This window comes from Pleurodeles waltl, chromosome 10 (assembly GCF_031143425.1).
Source record: "Pleurodeles waltl isolate 20211129_DDA chromosome 10, aPleWal1.hap1.20221129, whole genome shotgun sequence".
NCBI classification, from domain to species: Eukaryota; Metazoa; Chordata; class Amphibia; order Caudata; family Salamandridae; genus Pleurodeles; species Pleurodeles waltl.
The window spans coordinates 398374241-398398689 of record NC_090449.1 but is presented as its reverse complement, the minus strand read 5'-3'; the positions used below and the strand labels follow the sequence as shown (position 1 = coordinate 398398689).

General features: G+C 45.2%; 1 protein-coding gene across 5 annotated transcripts in view; it reads right to left on the bottom strand.

The window, feature by feature from the left end:
- Positions 1-24449, bottom strand: part of TELO2 (telomere maintenance 2) — an 863005-nt gene that overhangs the window by 82972 nt on the left and 755584 nt on the right. For all 5 annotated transcript variants that reach the window (XM_069210626.1, XM_069210623.1, XM_069210621.1 and 2 more), the window contains one exon: positions 4729-4793. In XM_069210626.1, coding sequence (XP_069066727.1) covers positions 4729-4793 — 65 coding nt within the window. The remainder of the gene's footprint in view (positions 1-4728; positions 4794-24449) is intronic.

Genomic DNA, 24449 nt, shown 5'->3' with positions numbered 1-24449 from the left:
TACTAGTAATTCCCTAGTAAAGGGCAATAGAGGTGCCCAGGGCCTGTAAATCAAAAGCTACTAGTGGGCCTGCAGCACTGATTGTGCCACCCACATTAGTAGCCCTGTTAACACGGCGCAGACCTGCCACTGCAGTGTCTGTGTGTGCAGTTTTAAACTGCCAATTCGACTTGGCAAGTGTAGCTACTTACCATAAACCTTCCCTTTTTGTACATGTAAGGCACCCCTAAGGTAGGCCCTAGTTAGCCCCATGGGCAGGGTGCAGTGTATGTTAAAGGTGGGACATGTACTGCTGTGTGCTACATGTCCTAACAGTGAAATACTGCTAAATTCAGTTTTCACTGTTGAAAGGCCTATCTCTCTCATAGGTTAACATGGGGACTGCCTTTATATAACTTTAAAGTGCAGATTCCCTTTGAGAGCAGATAGATATGTGGAGTTTAGGGTCTCTGAACTCACAATTTAAGAATACATCTTTTAATGAAGTTGTTTTTTTTGGTTGTTAGTTTGAAAATGCCACTTTTGGAAAGTAGGCATTTTCCTGCGTAAACCATTCTGTGACACTGCCTGTTGGTAGATTGCCTGTCTGGGTCAGTTTGACAGGTGGGCTGTTTGTAAATCCCCTCTAGACAGTGGGACAAAGGGAGCTGGGGTGTAGCCTGCATATCCTGATAAGCCATCTGTGCTATATGGGAGGGAGGAGTGGTCATTTACAACTGAATGGGCTGTGCCTGCCCTCTCACAATGCAGTCTCCAACCCTCTGGTGTGTGTCTGGGGCCTGGCCTGGGCAAGGCCAGATCTTGTGAACAACAGAGACTTTCCTTTGAAGTAGGCCTACTTCAAAGGCAGAAAAGGGTAAAAGTATTTGACCCCAAAACCCCTGAAAATTAGATCTCTTCTGGCACCAAGAGGCACCTCTGCCTAGGAGAAGAGCTGAGGAGGAGTGCTGCCCCTGCCTGTAACTGTGCTTTGTTGGGCTATCCTGCCGTTGCTGCTTCTGCCTGTGAAAGGGGACAAAGACTGGACTTTGTGGTACATTCCTGCTTGTGAAGAATCTCCAAGGGCTTGAGTTGAGCTTGCCTCCTGTTTTGAAGTCTCAGGGCCATCAAAGACTTCCTCTGCTAACATCTGGACTCTGAGACTCCTGCCCTGCCAAGTGGTGTCCTATCCAGTCCCTGGGCCCTTAAAAAGTGAAGTTGGCAGACAAGAGCTGAAAATCCACGCACAGAACACTGTGCGGGGCAATTTTTGATACACCAACTGCAACGCAGCTGACAAACGATTCGCCGCCGGCCTCGCGGCTAAAATAGGCGATCCACCTGCATCGCGGCTGGGAGACCGACGCATCGCGGCTGGGGAAACGACACACAACACCCGCTTGCGGCTGCTGATAACTACACAAACCCCATGCAGCACGGTTTTCTAACACCGTGCAATAGTATTTTCCACGCATCGTCCCTGGGTGTCAGAATCAACCAGACTCTGCATGGATCCCAGATGCCCCTTCTGGAAATCGATGCATAGATCTCTTGCAAGGGAGAACGCACATCGCCGACTCAACCGGAGAAGAAACTACACACGGCCTCCCTTGTGAGGAAGGAACTGACGCATCGCTGCCTTTTCTGACTCATGCTTCCCCGTGCAGCTTTATTTTTTATGCTAACAAGGTACTTTGTGCAAAATCAACGTTTCCGTTGTTTTCTATGGAGTAAGACTCTTATTCTTTTGAAAATACATATTTTAATTTGTGTATGTTGGATTTTTTTAGTTTTGGTCTGGTTTGATTTAGATCAATATTACCTATGTTTCGAAACTGATGTGGTGTCCATTTTGTAGGGTTTTCAGTGTATTACTATGTGTGTTGGTACAAATACTTTACACATTGCTTCTGAGATAAGCCTGACTGCATGTGCCAAGCTACCAAGGGAGTAAGCAGGGGTTATCTAAGTGTGTTTCTCCATTACTCTGACTAGAGTGACGGTCCATGTTTGGACAGGGGGTAACCTGACTGCCAACCAAAGACCCCATTTCTAACACCGGTGGATAGACAGCTTGAAAATCTGGACAAGAAGAGTGTAGTGCAATATCTGCAATGTGTTACACCTGTAACTGTGTGTGTGATTATGAATATGTTTCAGTAGCACAAATACATGATAAATAGCAAAGGTAATGCTGAATTTAATTTTATAAACCATCTCAACAAGTTTATTATTGTTTATATAGAAAAATATATGTCAGAGTTTCAGTAGATTACTTTTACATAAGTCTGAGAATGATGAAGAAAAAGTAGAGGAAGGGTATCACTGGATGAATGGAGATAGGAAATGGTATGTATTCTTGGAGGAACAAAAGGAGAGGGAGTAGCAAACGATTCAGAGAAAGTGTATGACTGTTGCTAGAGGGATGGAGTGAGAGGAGTGGAAGAGTCTTTGGTGGATAAAGGCAGAGAGGACAGAGAGAATTTGACAGTGGAGTCGTGATGTGACTGTCGTTGCAGAGACAGAGAAGGGAGAGGGTGAATTGTTGGAGTGATAAAGACTGATAATAAGTGCAATGGAGGTAATGAGACCGAGAGGTTGTGTGTTTCAGGATGGTGAATGAGAGCTGCAATCTAATGGTATTAGATGGAAAAAAAGAGAAAGAGTAAGGGCCTGATTTAGAGTTTAGCAGAGCAGGTTTCTCCATATCCAGTTCGCCGTATAAGAACCCATTATATCCTATGGAGATGGTAATAGGGCGGATGGGATGTCTGTCACATTTGTGACAGAGTAACCTGTCTGCCAAACTCTTAATCAGGCCTTAACTGTTAAAGAGGGAATAAAGTAAGAGGAGAGTGAGTGTTTTTTTAAACTACTTTAACATTTTTGCATGAACAAATTTGGAGAAAAGACTGTAAAAGAGTCCTCAAAGAAGAGAAGAACAAAATGTCTAAAGAAATATAGAAGGTGAGAGGATATGTGATCTTCAATACAATAATGGTCAAATCATATCACTTTTGACAACAGATAAACAATGCACTTTTGAAGTATGTATCAAATGGCATAGTGCATTGGACGGATGGTGGAAAAAGTCTGCATCATTAGGTCCCTGAAATAGGGAGCCAACAAAGATTTTCTTCAAAAGGACATCACGGGTATCCAAAGGCATCTTGATGGGTGCAATTCGACAATTCCCAATCATGCAGTCTCACCCTCCTCACTGTTTCAGATTGATGCATTGGGGGGACGCCTCCCATGGGACGCACTATTGATAAAGTTGTTTTTCATATTTATGCTAACTTGTCATGAACCATGGTGGATAATTTTCACGCTGATGCCACACTTTAGCCGACCAAAAGAACAAAGGTGCCCTCAATCTTTCCAATTTTGAATCACCATGCGACTGCTAGCAGTAGAGAGCAGTGGACACTCCCCTTCACCCCTAGTGAAAGTGGTTCAAGTGTTAGGGAAAGACAAGTAATTTTCCAAACCAAAATCAAAAACTCACCCCAGTCAATCTCAACCCAAGGACAAAACCACCATAAGTGATCAAGTGTACTTTCGAGCCCCATCCCTTCCTGCATCTGTCAGAGCTGCCTTGTGTCACACTCTGCCTGTCAGGGGCCATATACTAGTGCATCAAGATCTTATAATCATTCACCTTAAAATGTACGCATACAGATGTGTTAGCTGTCTTTATCCAAAAGATCGACCGGGTACCGTCAGAAAATTGACATTTTCAATTGTTCCTCCTTTTCTGTCCTGTACCTATGAACGTTGGATCTCCCTTGTACAGCAATGAGCTGCCTTTTTTTTTATCCGACACCTATCGAAAACCTCATCTATGTAAGGTAACTCTCTTGACTCACCATTTTTAACCACAGGGATATCGCCTACTGCCTCAACGTATCTCTTGCTGCTCACTGAAAAAACAACATTCCAGGTCTCTCAACACTAATGGCCTCTCAACTCCTCATGTCGCAAATCTGCTATCAATTATTCCCGCTGGAAGTCTGGATTCCGGACCACCTGGTTGGGGGTGTGGGGGCTGTTACTGTCTCATGCCTAGAAACCCTACAACAATTATCCAATAGGGAAGCAGTTATGGATTGGGGAAGGGGGAGCAACTGCAATTGATACATTTATGAGGACAGCCAGAGAAAATGAGTAAACTAAATATCAGAATATTCTTGTCTGATTTTGGCCCATAGCTTGATCATGACTAGATTTGTCTATTCCAGAGATGGACACATTTGCACCACCAAAATATGATAACCTATGTGCGTAAAACCAAATCAGCCATCTCCAATTCCCTGAAAAATGGTTAATTTCCTTACTTTCACTATTTTCCCATCCCAGAGAAAAGATACAAGCTTTATGTGTACGTATTTTATGGTGGCACTAAGAGTCAATAGAGGGAGGGACTGGCCCATGTACAAAATATTCATGAGAAAGTTCATTTTCAAGCACGCTATCCTTCTGAACCACAAAACCTTCAGCTTGCCCCACCTGTAAAAACCTTATGGACCTTATGAAATAGGACAGAGGGACACAGTCTCAACAAGGCTGCAGTGTAGTAGCTGTACGCAGGAAAACTAGTTCACTTAGAGCAAGTTGGGGATCACTTGCTGTGCTGGTCTATGGCACTATACTGGTCAAAACTAGAAAGAATAACAGTGGTGACAGCCTCTAGATCTCAAACCCTTGACACCGGCAAAAAGTAACAATGTAAAGGCAAATGTAACTCACGTGTCCGCATGGAAACGTAGAGACCAGACAAACTCCAGCAAGGCCTTGCCTATGAGAGGTGCCACCTGCAAAACAATCACGAGAAGCATTCTTTAACTGTATAAAGTTTGACTAATTATATTGCACAAAATCAAAGGTTTTCAAGTCGATGTTCTGCAGGGCGGATGTCATATCGCAAATTATTTTTCATAATGCATGGAATTTACATCATCCCTATGAATCATAGACGTCTTCCAAATTGGGTCTAGAAGGAAAATCTTAGTTCTCCACCATAGCTGTAGTGTCTTACACGATGTACAGTGGAACTTTTCTGTCTTTCAGTGCACTCTGTCTCAGTGTGATGTAATCGCTAGAATAGAATGTAATGAAAGTTTGGTTTAGAATGTTGGAGTTCAAAGGTACACGCAAAAGAATAAAGATGTATGATTTATAGCTCTGTGTGTGGCCTAGTCATTGGCAGGTACCCAGGGTGGGGATTACGCTACAACTAGCAATGAGATAGGGGATAAGTAACCCAAAGAATAAAGTGCCCTCATGGAGAGTTTGCCATAGTCCAAGCAAAGTGCTTGTGCGTGACATGTGTGCCATTGTCAAACTGCTGAGTCGAGGGATGGCGTGTGTGAAGTCCAAGGGCAACTCCAGCCGGTGTGAATGGGAAAACAGCTTCACTTAGAAGACTACTAATTACTTGTCAAGAAGCTATGACCAAGATCATACAAAAAAGGTACAGTGCTGCCATGAAAAATAAAGTTATACGTTGTATGGAGTGTTAGAGCTGAAGGCGGATACAACCAGGCTTATTAAACGCAGTTAAAGACAATCATAATTTGCTATTTATTATTACAATTAATAGTGCTGGCTGAAAAAAAATACAAAGAAAATATAATGCTATTACTCTTACCTGAGTCTTGATAAGTGGAGCATTATGACTTCAGCACAGAGCGGGGAGACCCAAGAAAAAGCACTGGAGTTGTGCTTACTGAGCTGTCCAATACCTGAAGCTGCATACCATCCGAGCTGCTAGGTGGCAGCTCAGAACAACTCCAGTTTCCATGAATGACGGAGCTCCCATGGAGAGCAAGAAGACGGTCAAAACACCAAAGACCGTTCTGGATGACCCAGAGGTTGAACCATCGTCGGGCCTCAGTGATAATGTGGATTCCCAGGGACAGACGGCAGCACCTGACAGAGCTTCACCCTTGACGTCAGCCACTCCCATGAACAAATATAATACTACCGCCTTCCTGAAACCACAACTGCCACATTTCAATACTGCCAAAAAGCAAAATATTGGCAATAGATGGAGTGCCTGGATAGAGGCATTTGAAGATGTCATTGATGAACTTGAAGATACTGATAATAGAAAGATTATCAAATATCTTAAAAATCTTGCTGGTGATGGTGTGAAAGAAATCATAACGAAAATGCCAAGAACTGACGAAGTCAAATACAGTCAGGTTAAAAATGTGTTGAATCTCAAATTCAATCCAGTACCAAATATTGATTATGAACTATACGTTTTTAGTTAAGAATATTGGAGAGTTGGTGAAATAATTAATTTGTGGAATAGTTTGGCACACTCCTCAAATACTGTAAGTTTAATTAATTTAATGATGAAGAACCCAGGTGGCTTAGATTTATTGATGGATGCTTGTCCGATTCATTCAGATGAAGAAAGTCGAGAGAAACTCTTAGGGGTATATTTATACTCTGTTTGCACCGAATTAGAGTCTTTTATTTTTTACTCTAATTCGGTGCAAAACTAACTCCATATTTATACTTTGGTGCTAGACCCATCTAGCACCAAATTTATGGAGTTAAAGTAATTTTTTGGACGTGTAAACCTACCTTGCCTTATTGAGATGCAAGGTAGGCGTTCCTGTGCACAAAATGACTCTATGGCCTTAACGCCATATTTATACTCCTGTGCAAAAATGGTGCACGGGAGGGAGGAAGGGTCAAAAAATGGTGCAAAGCTTGCTTTGCCCCATTTGTTAACGCCTGGGTCAGAGCAGGCGTTAGGGGGCCTGTGGGCCTATTTCCATGGTGGAACACCATGGAATAAGCCCACAGGTGCCTGCCCAAGGGACACCCCCAATCACACCAGAGGGACAGCAGAGGATGGGGGACCCCATCCCAGGTAAGTATTTTATTTTTTAAAGTGCCATAGGGGGCCCTGAAATGGGCCCCCCCATACATAGCACCTTGGTCCCCTGTGCTGGCAATTGGGGTAGTGGGTATGACTCCTCTCTTTTTTAAGACAGGAGTCATGTGGTATGGATAGTTTTGCGTCAGAAAATGACTCTAGGCAGGTTAGAGTCATTTTATGTTTTTAGTCTAACCTACCTAATGCCATTTTTTGGTACAAAACCCCCTTCTTCCATACCGCCAACCCCACCCGACTAACATTTTTTTTTACACTAGCCTATTTATTCTATAAATATGGTGCCCGACTGGTGCACAAAAATGGTGCAAGCCGGTGCTAAACCTTTTGGTGCAAAACTGCGTCAGTGCAGTTTTGCCCCAAAAAGTATAAATCAGGGCCTTAGTCTGGAGCGTGTGTTGATGGCTGCCAGAGCGGAGGAACATGCTGGAAAACAAACTGTTGACATAGAAGCCGGAGGCGTCCAGATGGGGATTTTCATTTCCACACGAAGGAATGTGTCCCGCCATTGGATAGATATGCAAAGGCAGTGGTAAACAGAACCATTTTGTGAAGATGTGTAAAGCGAAGGAAAAGGTAAAAACGTCACAGCGAAAAGACAAAATGGCCACCTGAATGCTCCAGACCAACATTTGACGCACGTCCACAAGGCCAACTGCCGACACCAGTTGAGGAAAATAGATACTAAACTAAGTCAATTGTCATTTAAATCATCAAACAGTTCTTATGCCTCAATAATAAGTGAAAATGAAGAGAGTGATGGTGCCATTTCGATGTGTACCTCAGAAAAAATGGGCATGTCGGACTGGTCTCATGTTAAGAAAGATGTCAGTCAAAGTCGGCATGCCAAAGTAACAAAATCATACAAGCACTGTCTCAAGATTACATTGAAAATAATTGAATGATTAATACTTTTTATTATCGATAGTGGTGCATCAATAAATATAATACCTGAAGAGAAATACAATTAACTGTCTCCATTACTGAGACTTACGCCGTCTAAGAACCAAAATGTATACATGGGTTGCATCGACGTCCATGAACAGTGACGACTCATTCGCAGCAACAGTGAAACATAAGAAAACAATGGTACAAGCCCTGATCCATGTGCTTCAAGGTACAGTGGCAAGTGCCCGTTTGCTCAGTGTCAACACGGCTGATGACATGGGACTCATTTCTGTGAATTGCAACATAAATGCTTCTCATGAAACAGTAAGTCAATTTCTATTGTTGTTTCATGGTTTACAAAAGTTAAAAGCTATGAAAGCAAAGCTGCATTTTAATGAGGATGTCTGTCTTACTGTTCAGAGACATAGAAAAGTTGCTTCACATTTACAAGAAGCTATTGAAGAATAACTTGAATTGTTACTTAAGAAGGATATTATTGAGTGTTCCACTGGTCCAATACCATGGATTTCTTCCATAGTAGTAGTGCCCAAAAAGGACAGTGAACGAGCTGTGCGCCTACGCATTGACATGCACCAGGAAAATAAAGCAATTGAACGAAAATCACATCTAGGGCTGCACATTGATGACATGATAATGCAACTGAATGGTGCTAAGGTCTTCTCTCATCTTGATTGGAATAAAGGCTATCATCAGTTCAAACTTGAAGAAAGCTGCAGGTACATTATAACCTTTTCTACACATGTTGGTTTGTTCAGCGATAAGAGACTTAATTTTGGTGTGTCATCGGCTGCAGAACTTTACCAAGATGTCATTTAACATGTTTTACTACCTGTTGTAAATGCATTCACTTATAGCGATGACGTCCTAGTTTCCAGAGTATACAGAAGGAGCATGATAATGCTCTCACACAAGTATGTCAATTACTCAGTAATGCAGGTTTGACATTGAATACAGAAAGTGTGAGTTCAGTAAGACAAAACTGAAATTATCTGACCATATTTTTTCCAACGGGGGCAGGACACCTGATTCTGCAAAAGCACATGCTTTGACAAATGCTGAACACCCACAAGATGTTTCCTGGAATGGCCAGTTACTGTTCAAGATATATAAAAGACTTTGCCACTGTTAGTGCTCCTTTTAAAAAAAATATTTTTTATTGGTTTTATCCATTTAATATAGCTCCAGTTTATACCATACAGATTTGGTTGGCACGGACATTCATTAGATACAGCTAGCATTTTCACAATTTACACATTCAAACTCCTTGAGGGAGAAGCAATGAAATGCGTTCAGTGCAATAAAGTGGTAGTGGTGATAACAATTTGTACAGCCGTACTGAAATGACAAAGAACTAAGAGTATACTGGAAAAAGCATCATGCGAAAGGTAGCTACATATATTCTATGAATCACTCCCAGAGAATCCAGTGTCCACAAAACTCTGGCATAAACGAGGTCCTTTGTTCAGGAAGCTATCAATGAATTTGTAGAGTCAAACAATGATAAGACAAAGAATTATATAAAACAAGAGAAACTGACAACAAAACTTAAAGCCTGTTCACATCCTCTCCCAACCCCGATGCCCAGGTGCCTCCCAATGTGGCAGCATCCTTGTGACACCACTCGTGCTCGAGGTACCTTAGAACATTGGACTAAAATCACTCGAGCTGAAGCGCTAGGAGCCTATGGGAGAAAGTATACCAATAAGTGACCAGGTAGTAGACGTAGCATATAACTTGATTATGCTAGCACTAGCTCGGTGTTGTGAGGTACTGCATCGTCAGCATCTACGACATGTTCTGCTCTACGCAAATGAGTCAACATCTCGTCCCAGCCAGCGGATAGGGGATATCTGCGCATGCCTATAGCATCCTCGCGTCGCAGTGTAACCCCCTCCGCTTCTGCCCATTTAAAAAAGGAGGGCCTTCAGGCCAGTACCGATGGCGGTTTGGTGGCTTTCCACCTTTTAATAATGAGTCGCTTGGCTGTCTAAAGTCCTAAGTCCAGGAATCTTGTGGATGCTTTACACTTTTTGATTCTCGGGAAGAGACCCAGGAGCCGCAATCTAACATCGATGGACGTGACGTGTATGTTGATAGGGATGATGTAACTCCATGCCAATAAATGCTTAAGACCAGAACATGTGAAGGAAGTCCGCCCCAAATAAATTGCAGCGAGGGCAAGCAGCATCCACACAATTAAAGTATTTGTTAATGCAGGCTGGCGTGAGATAAACTCGGTGAAATATGCAAAATTGAATAAGGTGGAATCTGGCATTGTGGGGGACATTAGTATGGCTGGATAGTGCCCTTGACCAAGTGGCGTCGGTGAAAGGTCCCGTTAGATCACCCTCCCAATTGGCTCGCAAAGCAGTGTGGGCATTCATTTTAAGTGCTCTAAGCGCATCAATGAACCACTGAATCAGGTGTCTACCTTGCCCCATAACTTGTAAGTACTGCACCAGCAGGTGTGTGGGGGGGGTTCAGAAGTCATATCTCCCCATCCACGCGATAGTGCCATCATCAAGGAATTATACAAAAGAAACTGCCCTGAGGGCAGCCCCATCTCCGCCAAGAGCTCACCAAACTGAATCAGACCACCCTCGCTACATAGATCACCCAGAGTGTGTAGGTCAGCTGCATGCCAAGGACCCAGTTCAGCTGCAGATGTGAGATGTGCGCCGCGCTGCATACCCAGCAAGGCCAAGGCTGGTGCATAGGGAACAGTGTTGCTTGTGAAGCGCAGAGACCTACTGTAACAGCAGTGAGCCACATTTAGCAGTAGCTCCGCAGGGGGCGCGACACTGTGAGGGGGTAAAAGAGATGCAATATCTGAGTTAGTGTCCAGGGCGGGGAATTGGTTGCAGTGTCGGCAAGCTGATGGCCCGCCAGCCAACGTGCCACCCACTGAAGCTGGGAGGCCAGGTAATAATGTTCCATATTCTGAACCGAGAGGCCACCATTGTTAGGTCTCCATCATGAGAGATGATGAAAAAATGTTGAGTTTCAATGGTCAATAGAATGTGAGAAAAGTTTTAAGAGAATCAAAGATGCCACTGAAGAGGCTACAGAAACTGCGTACTTTAACCCAAAACTTCATACAGAGATTGTGGTCCATGCTAGCCCCGTCAGGACACGTGCTATACTTGCACAGCATAGTGTGTGCCCAAATGCTAGACAGCATATTGTGGCCTATGCTAGTAGAACAAGAACAGAACATGATTACAGCCTGAGAAAGAAAGTCTAGCTGTGGTATGGGCTTGTGAACATTTCCATGTGTTACTCTATGGAAAGCTGTTTATGCTGGTGGCTGATCATCAAGCTTTGCTATCTTTGATAATCCAAAAGCCAAGCTGCCTCCTTGAATTGAATGATGGGGACTGAGATTACAAGAGTATGATTATACAGTTGTGCATCGTCCAGAAAAGTATCAGAATCCCGGTGACTACTTTTCAAGAGTGGCTACACAAGGCCACGGTACTCCATCCAAGACAGCAGAGGCCTACATCAATTTAATTGTCAAGTCAAGCGCACCAGCTGGGGTGTCGTTAGCCCAGATTATCACTGCCAGAGTCATGCTAGTGACCCTCTGAATTTAAAAGACATAATTACACATCAGTCGTGGAACTAAAACATTCAACCTCTCAGTAATGATGGTGAATATCAAAAATACAAACATGCCAAAGATGAATTGTATATAATTCAGGAAGGAGTTATATTGCAAAAGTCGAAGATCCTGATTCCGGAGAGTCTTCACCAGAGTAATTGAAGTGTCTCACAAAGGACATTGTGGTATTGATGCCACTAAGAGAGCTCTCAGAAACCGAGTTTGGTTTCCGTACCTAGATGAAAAGGAACTCAAGGTCTGTCACATATGCAACTGCCTGTCAACCAAAGTTACTCCGCATACTCTGAACTCCCTAAACATGTCTAGGAAAGAATAGCTATCTAGAAGCATCTTGAACTTGTCCTTTCCGAGGAAGACGTTTAGAGGGTGAAGATCCAGGATAGGGCAAGGGCCTCTGCCCTGTTTCAGCGCCAGGAAATAAACAGAGTAACAGCCAGCCACGATCTTTGATGCTGGCACCCTCTCTCTGACATGGACTTGTGGTACTGCTGGAGGTGTTGTGGTGTGGATGGCATATCTGAAGGATGTGACAGGAAGGTAAGGAAGCAACTGTGTTCCACAATTTGGAGCTGCCACTGGTCAGATGTACTGCTCCTTCAAAGGAGGTGAAAGGTGATGCAACATCTTAGTGGGCAGTCGTGCACTGCAGAGGAAGACATAATGTGGTTATGCTGCAGCTGCAGGTGGATAGTCTGGGTAAATCATTGCCCCTGGAGGCTTGGATGCTGGTAGGTTCACCCACTACCTCTAAGTCAAAAGGACTAAGAGGCCTGCTGATGCATTTTCTGGCATTCCCTCCCAGAACCTCAAAAGTGGGGGATTGTTGGGAAAACTGCCAAACAAATGGAGCTAGGCCTGGAAAGAATACATTAGCCTTGCTCTTCTTAAATTTTTCAAGGGTTGAGTTGACATTCACGCCAAAGAGCGCAGACCCATCAAATGGCATGTCTTTGGAAGATTGCTAGATGTCGTTGGTAAACCCAAAGAAGCGAATACATGCATGGCACCAAAGCATCTTGCTGGTACTGAAGGCTTGAACATATGGAGTGCTTTGTTGCATCCTGGCTATCTTGTAAGATGTTTTGGAGGAGTGGCTGAACATAATCTGTAAAATGTCTGCCACAATGTCCCTCAGTGCATGCGCCCAAGTGCCCGAAAGGCTATCCGTGAGGGCTTCATTAAATGGTAAGAAAGGTTCTGTAGGAGCTTGACCAAGCTGGAGTACCTCTGTTAGAACCTTAGTCTTCACCTCCATAGTAGGTAGCTGTAGGTCCAAAACGTCTGCTACCTTCCGCATAACAACAGGGAAGGAGGCGCTTTCTTCGGTGGCATGGCCAATAAGAGAAACAAATCCAGTACCTGGAGTAGTATCCAGACCATATTGTAGCTTCTCATCATACCGAGAAACAAAATCATCTCCTTTATCAAAATTATCATTGTCCTAATCAGTGCCAGAAAAATAGGGAAAGTTTGAGCCCTACCACGTGGGTAAGGGCAAGGTATCAGAGTGTAAAGGGTTGCAGGCTGGCTGCACTCTGGTACAAGTCGGAAAGCACAGTTTGAGACTCCCCCTCTCTAGTGTCATCGGCACTGGCGTGAATGGGAAGTGAAACGGTGCAGCGGGTGGCTCCAGGACCAAAGTCTGCACAGCACTCCCCTCAGTGAGCATGTATGTTTGTCCAGCCGTCTCGGGGCAGTCAAACATACATGCACACTAGGTTCTGTCCAACCCAGCAACGCAGGCACTACGCTGCTGGGTTGAAGACAGTAGACAGAGACTTCCACTCTGCCTTGAAGTGCCCTGGCTGGGAGCTCTCTCCAATCCTAAGGCTGCATTCATGCTGCCAGCAACATGAAAGCAGCACTAGGATTGGACGCAAGGCAGGCTGGGAGCCTGTACCTGCAGTGGAAGAGAGGAGAGGAGCAAAGCGGCGCGAAAGGTACGTTTTTTTTTTTTTTTTATATTCTATTTCGTTCTTTTTTTGTTTGTTCACCCCCACCCTGCCACATGCCGCCCTGCCCCCTTTCCTTCCTGCGAGCCGCCACTGCCTTCATTGGGCAAAGTACATTTACTGCATAGAAGTAATTGCTGTCAGATCCGAGGAGTCTCCTTTAGGTTGTAGGGCCCTCGGAGGGCAAGGTCACTAGAAACACCAGCATTACAGTTTTACCTGCCATGGAGCGTTCAGGTGGAGAGATGCTGGGTGGGTTGGGTATCTTGCACACTGCATGGTTGGCGAAGAGGGGGCTCACCTGGAAACAGGCTGCAGAGGGGGACTTGGGGACAAGTCTGGGAACTCCCAACGGGAGGTTCAGCCCGTGGGCGTCCTGGGAGCAGGGAAACACAGTTGGTTGTCATAGACTGGGTCGGTGAGCTCGGGTGCAGTGGGGTTTGGTTGCTGGGAACTCCTGAATCAAAGCACCCACGGTTCTCAGCTGGATCTGCAAGAGGGGGTCAAAAAAGGGCAGCTGGTCCACTCTCGGTGCTGGCTTCTGCAATGCTGATGCACCCTTGACGGCTGGTCACTGGTTGTGGTGTTGGAGTCCGGTTTAGACTCAATCAAGCATTGGTTGCTTCAAGGGGTCCTGTACTCTGGGTATTGGTGCAGCAAACGCTCCGGTGGGTCCTGGAGTCTTCTCATTTGGTGGGGAGACAGTTCAGACCTCCTGGGGCACAGTGGCTTCCTCCTGGGTGTCTGCTGTGTCAGTGGACCCTGTGATCAGCAAAATGGTGAGACAAACGTTGCATTTGGTGCCGGCAGGTTGCAGGGAAGTGGCTCTCCACTTCAAAGGAAAGCTGATGACTTGGCGAAGTGGTGGAGGCCATCCCATCCGAGGCTTATGAAGGATGCACAGCTGTAGGACGAGTGGGGTTGTTGGGACAAGGGCAGGTAAGCAGGAAGGGTTCTGACCCAAAGTCCACCAGCAGTCCCTTGTTCTTGCTTGGTCAGCTATTCTTTGTCCTCTTCTTTCTTCAGTAAGATAAATATGTTCTTCTGGTGTCAGGGAGCCACCTAAATACTCAATTTAGGGGTGTTATGGAAAGTGTAGGGTAGTAGCCAATGGGCTACTTACCCATGGGGTGACTACACCCCCTATAGGACCACTTCATGTGGGAAGTGGGCATAACCCTGCCCCAGAATTCCTAATTCCTCCAAAACCAAGATGGGGGATCCCTTCTTTCACGGAAGACATCAGGCTGCCCACCTTAGAGGTGTGACTAGCCTGGTAGTGCAACATGCCTACTTGCATAGCTAAATTCATGCCTGTCCTGGTGCCAAATGGGCCTCAGGGGGTGGCAACTCCCAGGTCTGGGGGAAGCTGGGGTCTCATATAAAAGGCAGTAGGGACTTTGAAGTCCATGGCTTTGGTATGATTTTCTAGCCATTCTGCTGGATGAGGTGATAACACCTTCTGCCGGAGAAGGCATTGTTTCTGGCCTCTGAGAGCGCAGACTCTCATTTCCAGGGGTCAGAAACATGTCTGCGGTGGCAGGCAGGTCAGCCAGCACTTTACTGATCTGGTATGTTTCAGAGGGCACCTCTAAGGTGCCCTCTGGGTGCATGTCATAATAAATCCAAGACCGGCATCAGTCTGGATTTATTACGTTGAGGTGTTTGATACCAAACACAAGAGGTTTCAGTGACGCCATTATGTAGCTGGGTAACTCGTAATGACAAGTGTCCAGTATATACCTCAAGATGGCTTCTCCGTTCACTTGCAACATCCAGTAATCAAACTAGACATTACAGAGGCATATCTGCTCATGCAGCTATGTCCACATATCAAACATAATGCACCCTGCCTGAGGGCTCTAAGGCCTACTGTAGGGGTGACTTACACATACTTAGATACAGTGATTGGGGCATGGCACACAATGAGCGTGGCATGTTGTGTTTTCTCTCATAGCTTGCACCATGACTTGCAGTCTGCAATGACAGGCTGTGTGCAATTTTTAGAGGGGGGTCCCTTAGGGTGGCAAAATACCTGCTGTAGTCCTTAGGGACACTCTCTAGTACGTGGGCCTTAGGTACCAGGATACCATTTACTAGGGACTTACAAAGTTTATAGACTGTGTGCCAAATGTACACAAATATATCTTTTACCTTGTTTTTAGGGAAAGAACACTGGCCTGTGGACATGTATAGCAGGAACTCAGTGCACCTCAATCGGACACCTGATTCTGCAAAAGCACATGCTTTGACAAATGCTGAACACCCACAAGATGTTTCCTGGAATGGCCAGTTACTGTTCAAGATATATAAAAGACTTTGCCACTGTTAGTGCTCCTTTTAAAAAAAATATTTTTTATTGGTTTTATCCATTTAATATAGCTCCAGTTTATACCATACAGATTTGGTTGGCACGGACATTCATTAGATACAGCTAGCATTTTCACAATTTACACATTCAAACTCCTTGAGGGAGAAGCAATGAAATGCGTTCAGTACAATAAAGTGGTAGTGGTGATAACAATTTGTACAGCCGTACTGAAATGACAAAGAACTAAGAGTATACTGGAAAAAGCATCATGCGAAAGGTAGCTACATATATTCTATGAATCACTCCCAGAGAATCCAGTGTCCACAAAACTCTGGCATAAACGAGGTCCTTTGTTCAGGAAGCTATCAATGAATTTGTAGAGTCAAACAATGATAAGACAAAGAATTATATAAAACAAGAGAAACTGACAACAAAACTTAAAGCCTGTTCACATCCTCTCCCAACCCTGATGCCCAGGTGCCTCCCAATGTGGCAGCATCCTTGTGACACCACTCGTGCTCGAGGTACCTTAGAACATTGGACTAAAATCACTCGAGCTGAAGCGCTAGGAGCCTATGGGAGAAAGTATACCAATAAGTGACCAGGTAGTAGACGTAGCATATAACTTGATTATGCTAGCACTAGCTCGGTGTTGTGAGGTACTGCATCGTCAGCATCTACGACATGTTCTGCTCTACGCAAATGAGTCAACATCTCGTCCCAGCCAGCGGATAGGGGATATCTGCGCATGCCTATAGCATCCTCGCGTCGCAGTGTAACCCCCTCCGCTTCTGCCCATTTCAAAAAGGAGGGCTTTCAGGCCAGTACCGATGGCGGTTTGGTGGCTTTCCACCTTTTAATAATGAGTCGCTTGGCTGTCTAAAGTCCTAAGTCCAGGAATCTTGTGGATGCTTTACACTTTTTGATTCTCGGGAAGAGACCCAGGAGCCGCAATCTAACAGCGATGGACGTGACGTGTATGTTGATAGGGATGATGTAACTCCATGCCAATAAATGCTTAAGACCAGAACATGTGAAGGAAGTCCGCCCCAAATAAATTGCAGCGAGGGCAAGCGGCATCCACACAATTAAAGTATTTGTTAATGCAGGCTGGCGTGAGATAAACTCGGTGAAATATGCAAAATTGAATAAGGTGGAATCTGGCATTGTGGGGGACATTAGTATGGCCGGATAGTGCCCTTGACCAAGTGGCGTCGGTGAAAGGTCCCGTTAGATCACCCTCCCAATTGGCTCGCAAAGCAGTGTGGGCATTCATTTTAAGTGCTCTAAGCGCATCAATGAACCACCGAATCAGGTGTCTACCTTGCCCCATAACTTGTAAGTATTGCACCAGCAGGTATGTGGGGGGGTTCAGAAGTCATATCTCCCCATCCACGCGATAGTGCCATCATCAAGGAATTATACAAAAGAAACTGCCCTGAGGGCAGCCCCATCTCCGCCAAGAGCTCACCAAACTGAATTAGACCACCCTCGCTACATAGATCCCCCAGAGTGTGTAGGTCAGCTGCATGCCAAGGACCCAGTTCAGCTGCAGATGTGAGATGTGCGCCGCGCTGCATACCCAGAAAGGCCAAGGCTGGTGCATAGGGAACAGTGTTGCTTGTGAAGCGCAGAGACCTACTGTAACAGCAGTGAGCCACATTTAGCAGTAGCTCCGCAGGGGGCGCGACACTGTGAGGGGGTAAAAGAGATGCAATATCTGAGTTAGTGTCCAGGGCGGGGAATTGGTTGCAGTGTCGGCAAGCTGATGGCCCGCCAGCCAACGTGCCACCCACTGAAGCTGGGAGGCCAGGTAATAATGTTCCATATTCTGAACCGAGAGGCCACCATTGTTAGGTCTCCATCATGAGAGATGATGAAAAAATGTTGAGTTTCAATGGTCAATAGAATGTGAGAAAAGTTTTAAGAGAATCAAAGATGCCACTGAAGAGGCTACAGAAACCGCGTACTTTAACCCAAAACTTCATACAGAGATTGTGGTCCATGCTAGCCCCGTCAGGACACGTGCTATACTTGCACAGCATAGTGTGTGCCCAAATGCTAGACAGCATATTGTGGCCTATGCTAGTAGAACAAGAACAGAACATGATTACAGCCTGAGAAAGAAAGTCTAGCTGTGGTATGGGCTTGTGAACATTTCCATGTGTTACTCTATGGAAAGCTGTTTATGCTGGTGGCTGATCATCAAGCTTTGCTATCTTTGATAATCCAAAAGCCAAGCTGCCTCCTTGAATTGAATGATGGGGACTGAGATTACAAGAGTATGATTATACAATTGTGCATCGTCCAGAAAAGTATCAGAATCCCGGTGACTACTTTTCAAGAGTGGCTACACAAGGCCACGGTACTCCATCCAAGACAGCAGAGGCCTACATCAATTTAATTGTCAAGTCAAGCGCACCAGCTGGGGTGTCGTTAGCCCAGATTATCACTGCCAGAGTCATGCTAGTGACCCTCTGAATTTAAAAGACATAATTACACATCAGTCGTGGAACTAAAACATTCAACCTCTCAGTAATGATGGTGAATATCAAAAATACAAACATGCCAAAGATGAATTGTATATAATTCAGGAAGGAGTTATATTGCAAAAGTCGAAGATCCTGATTCCGGAGAGTCTTCACCAGAGTAATTGAAGTGTCTCACAAAGGACATTGTGGTATTGATGCCACTAAGAGAGCTCTCAGAAACCGAGTTTGGTTTCCGTACCTAGATGAAAAGGAACTCAAGGTCTGTCACATATGCAACTGCCTGTCAACCAAAGTTACTCCGCATACTCTGAACTCCCTAAACATGTCTAGGAAAGAATAGCTATCTAGAAGCATCTTGAACTTGTCCTTTCCGAGGAAGACGTTTAGAGGGTGAAGATCCAGGATAGGGCAAGGGCCTCTGCCCTGTTTCAGCGCCAGGAAATAAACAGAGTAACAGCCAGCCACGATCTTTGATGCTGGCACCCTCTCTCTGACATGGACTTGTGGTACTGCTGGAGGTGTTGTGGTGTGGATGGCATATCTGAAGGATGTGACAGGAAGGTAAGGAAGCAACTGTGTTCCACAATTTGGAGCTGCCACTGGTCAGATGTACTGCTCCTTCAAAGGAGGTGAAAGGTGATGCAACATCTTAGTGGGCAGTCGTGCACTGCAGAGGAAGACATAATGTGGTTATGCTGCAGCTGCAGGTGGATAGTCTGGGTAAATCATTGCCCCTGGAGGCTTGGATGCTGGTAGGTTCACCCACTACCTCTAAGTCAAAAGGACTAAGAGGCCTGCTGATGCATTTTCTGGCATTCCCTCCCAGAACCTCAAAAGTGGGGGATTGTTGGGAAAACTGCCAAACAAATGGAGCTAGGCCTGGAAAGAATACATTAGCCTTGCTCTTCTTAAATTTTTCAAGGGTTGAGTTGACATTCACGCCAAAGAGCGCAGACCCATCAAATGGCATGTCTTTGGAAGATTGCTAGATGTCGTTGGTAAACCCAAAGAAGCGAATACATGCATGGCACCAAAGCATCTTGCTGGTACTAAAGGCTTGAACATATGGAGTGCTTTGTTGCATCCTGGCTATCTTGTAAGATGTTTTGGAGGAGTGGCTGAACATAATCTGTAAAATGTCTGCCACAATGTCCCTCAGTGCATGCGCCCAAGTGCTCGAAAGGCTATCCGTGAGGGCTTCATTAAATGGTAAGAAAGGTTCTGTAGGAGCTTGACCAAGCTGGAGTACCTCTGTTAGAACCTTAGTCTTCACCTCCATAGTAGGTAGCTGTAGGTCCAAAACGTCTGCTACCTTCCGCATAACAACAGGGAAGGAGGCGCTTTCTTCGGTGGCATGGCCAATAAGAGAAACAAATCCAGTACCTGGAGTAGTATCCAGACCATATTGTAGCTTCTCATCATACCGAGAAACAAAATCATCTCCTTTATAAAAATTATCATTGTCCTAATCAGTGCCAGAAAAATAGGGAAAGTTTGAGCCCTACCACGTGGGTAAGGGCAAGGTATCAGAGTGTAAAGGGTTGCAGGCTGGCTGCACTCTGGTACAAGTCGGAAAGCACAGTTTGAGACTCCCCCTCTCTAGTGTCATCGGCACTGGCGTGAATGGGAAGTGAAACGGTGCAGCGGGTGGCTCCAGGACCAAAGTCTGCACAGCACTCCCCTCAGTGAGCATGTATGTTTGTCCAGCCGTCTCGGGGCAGTCAAACATACATGCACACTAGGTTCTGTCCAACCCAGCAACGCAGGCACTACGCTGCTGGGTTGAAGACAGTAGACAGAGACTTCCACTCTGCCTCGAAGTGCCCTGGCTGGGAGCTCTCTCCAATCCTAAGGCTGCATTCATGCTGCCAGCAACATGAAAGCAGCACTAGGATTGGACGCAAGGCAGGCTGGGAGCCTGTACCTGCAGTGGAAGAGAGGAGAGGAGCAAAGCGGCGCGAAAGGTACGTTTTTTTTTTTTTTTATATTCTATTTCGTTCTTTTTTTTTTTGTTCACCCCCACCCTGCCACATGCCACCCCGCCCTGCCCCCTTTCCTTCCCGCGAGCCGCCACTGCCTTCATTGGGCAATGTACATTTACTGCATAGAAGTCATTGCTGTCAGATCCGAGGAGTCTCCTTTAGGTTGTAGGGCCCTCGGAGGGCAAGGTCACTAGCAACACCAGCATTACAGTTTTACCTGCCATGGAGCGTCCAGGTGGAGAGATGCTGGGTGGGTTGGGTATCTTGCACACTGCATGGTTGGCGAAGAGGGGGCTCACCTGGAAACAGGCTGCAGAGGGGGACTTGGGGACAAGTCTGGGAACTCCCAACGGGAGGTTCAGCCCGTGGGCGTCCTGGGAGCAGGGAAACACAGTTGGTTGTCATAGACTGGGTCGGTGAGCTCGGGTGCAGTGGGGTTTGGTTGCTGGGAACTCCTGAATCAAAGCACCCACGGTTCTCAGCTGGATCTGCAAGAGGGGGTCAAAAAAGGGCAGCTGGTCCACTCTCGGTGCTGGCTTCTGCAATGCTGATGCACCCTTGACGGCTGGTCACTGGTTGTGGTGTTGGAGTCCGGTTTAGACTCAATCAAGCATTGGTTGCTTCAAGGGGTCCTGTACTCTGGGTATTGGTGCAGGAAGGCTCCGGTGGGTCCTGGAGTCTTCTCATTTGGTGGGGAGACAGTTCAGACCTCCTGGGGCACAGTGGCTTCCTCCTGGGTGTCTGCTGTGTCAGTGGACCCTGTGAACAGCAAAATGGTGAGACAAACGTTGCATTTGGTGCCGGCAGGTTGCAGGGAAGTGGCTCTCCACTTCAAAGGAAAGCTGATGACTTGGCGAAGTGGTGGAGGCCATCCCATCCGAGGCTTATGAAGGATGCACAGCTGTAGGACGAGTGGGGTTGTTGGGACAAGGGCAGGTAAGCAGGAAGGGTTCTGACCCAAAGTCCACCAGCAGTCCCTTGTTCTTGCTTGGTCAGCTATTCTTTGTCCTCTTCTTTCTTCAGTAAGATAAATATGTTCTTCTGGTGTCAGGGAGCCACCTAAATACTCAATTTAGGGGTGTTATGGAAAGTGTAGGGTAGTAGCCAATGGGCTACTTACCCATGGGGTGACTACACCCCCTATAGGACCACTTCATGTGGGAAGTGGGCATAACCCTGCCCCAGAATTCCTAATTCCACCAAAACCAAGATGGGGGATCCCTTCTTTCACGGAAGACATCAGGCTGCCCACCTTAGAGGTGTGACTAGCCTGGTAGTGCAACATGCCTACTTGCATAGCTAAATTCATGCCTGTCCTGGTGCCAAATGGGCCTCAGGGGGTGGCAACTCCCAGGTCTGGGGGAAGCTGGGGTCTCATATAAAAGGCAGTAGGGACTTTGAAGTCCATGGCTTTGGTATGATTTTCTAGCCATTCTGCTGGATGAGGTGATAACACCTTCTGCCGGAGAAGGCATTGTTTCTGGCCTCTGAGAGCGCAGACTCTCATTTCCAGGGGTCAGAAACATGTCTGCAGTGGCAGGCAGGTCAGCCAGCACTTTACTGATCTGGTATGTTTCAGAGGGCACCTCTAAGGTGCCCTCTGGGTGCATGTCATAATAAATCCAAGACCGGCATCAGTCTGGATTTATTACGTTGAGGTGTTTGATACCAAACACAAGAGGTTTCAGTGACGCCATTATGTAGCTGGGTAACTCGTAATGACAAGTGTCCAGTATATACCTCAAGATGGCTTCTCTGTTCACTTGCAACATCCAGTAATCAAACTAGACATTACAGAGACATATCTGCTCATGCAGCTATGTCCACATATCAAACATAATGCACCCTGCCTGAGGGCTCTAAGGCCTACTGTAGGGGTGACTTACACATACTTAGATACAGTGATTGGGGCATGGCACACAATGAGCGTGGCATGTTGTGTTTTCTCTCATAGCTTGCACCATGACTTGCAGTCTGCAATGACAGGCTGTGTGCAATTTTTAGAGGGGGGTCCCTTAGGGTGGCACAATACCTGCTGTAGTCCTTAGGGACACTCTCTAGTACGTGGGCCTTAGGTACCAGGATACCATTTACTAGGGACTTACAAAGTTTATAGACTGTGTGCCAACTGTACACAAATATATCTTTTACCTTGTTTTTAGGGAAAGAACACTGGCCTGTGGACATGTATAGCAGGAACTCAGTGCACCTCAATCGTAAAATATCCATACCACTGGCAAAAGGTGGGGGTGACCATGTCCAAAAGGGGCATTTTCCTATATGGAGTGCTACCACAGAGCCACACACAGCACACAAGATTTGAATTGTAAGGTTTCCAGATCCAGGATGACACCTGGATAAAAATTCACAAGGTGATGAATCTGCATACTGAATTATTCATCATAAATATCATGCAGCCTAGACATCCTAGCTCCAGCCAAGCAAGGTTTTAAAGCATACAATATATATCTTTCCAGAGAACAAGCTGAATTGAAATGTGTTAACACATATCTGCACAAACAATGGCACAAGACTGAAAATGAAACCTTATACAAGATACACTGCAGGGGTTATCATAGGTACATTAAGAAACAACATGGCTTAAATCACCAAACGCATAAACAAAGCACTTAATTAAATCAAGGAAAACGTCAACATCTTTCACGAACGGTTGACTCCTGAAGTCCTAAAAGGTAACACATGAGCATCTGAAAAACACTGCAAGACAGTGTTTTCAAAGAAAACACAATGAAAGCCATGGGATTTGAGTCTATCTTTAGATAGGATATGCTTATCATCTATCAGAATCCAGAAGGGAGATGGCCAATGGGGAGATCCAACAATATTTGGGTTGAAATACGAATAAGGCAAGGTTACTCAGAGTGATATCATCAATGATATCATATGAGATGTTATCTGTGATTTCATATATGATGTCATAAGTGATGTCATATGAGAGGTCATAAGCAGTGCATAGCAAGGGCGTAAGTTACAGTTAGCACTGCGAAGTATAACTGGTGAATTTCTTTGTTTTTTTTAACCATAATGTTGGCACTGACATATTCACCTAAATATAATGTTCATTTGGTTTTGTCAGTGAATTTTTCAGCTTATAAAAACAGATCCTATTATCACACCCAACTATAACATTACTTTAACCTTTGTTTTTTTTCAGTGAATTTCTAGTTTTTTTTTTTTAAAGTAAATGCAACCCCCCTTCGCACACCAACTCCCCCCCATACATCTGACCCTAAGCCTGCCCATCCCGGTACGTTTTTTTAATTAAAAAATCCACGGAATTATATGAAGTGCAGCCCCCTCCCTCTACTCTGTATTTTCGGCCCTGGGGATGGGCTCCCTGGGGCATTTACAGCCTAAGGGAGGGAGGCTACGCATCACCCACTCCCCATAAAATTCAAAATCAGCCTTGGGGTGGGCTCCACTGGGCCTCTCAAGGCTGGGGGAGGAGAGGCCACACAGTCACATGGCCCCCTCCCCATGAAAAAGAATGTCGGCCCCGGGGATTGGTTCCCCGGGGCCTCCCCACACACAATGAGGGCGTATAATTTATGCATCACTCTAAGCCTGAAACTATATTGTTTTGACTTATAATGGTTGCTCCCTTGTGTCTGGACAAAGCTAAACCTCAAACAAATTTCCTTGTTCATGGGTCAGAACATCAATTGACAATTACATGCTTTAAAACATTAAAAACTGAGTATGAGATACATCTGTTCAGGTGAACTAATGAAGATGAAACTACTCATACCAGTACTAAGAGACAATTACGGGATATGTCATGGAAAAATTGTAAACATGAGCAATCTAAATGGTGGGAGGCAGTCACGCTACAAAAGTACGTTGAGTGCAGTAGGATTCCTACGGGGTTAAGAATATTTGTGATTGCGAACATCCATCAATCTGGACCCAGAAATGAGTGAGGAATGACCTGCGAATAATCACCAATGCTGTACCGACATGATGAAAATTTTAAGAAAATATGTATGGAAGGAACCTGAAAACTTACTTGCAACTGAAAGAAAATTGTACAACAGAAGAATTTGATAAGGAGATGAATAAAATTGATAACAAACTTGATAAAGCAGACAAAGAGTTAAAATGAAGAATCAATGTAAGTTTATATGATACCAAACTGACTATGAAAGGGGCCAAATTTTGACTTTTGGAAAGAAGTATGATCATATTGAAGATGACCAAGCCAGTACAAGCGAACGGATAATGGAAATGGAAATCCGGAAAGAGGATTATTATCAGAATCAATAAAT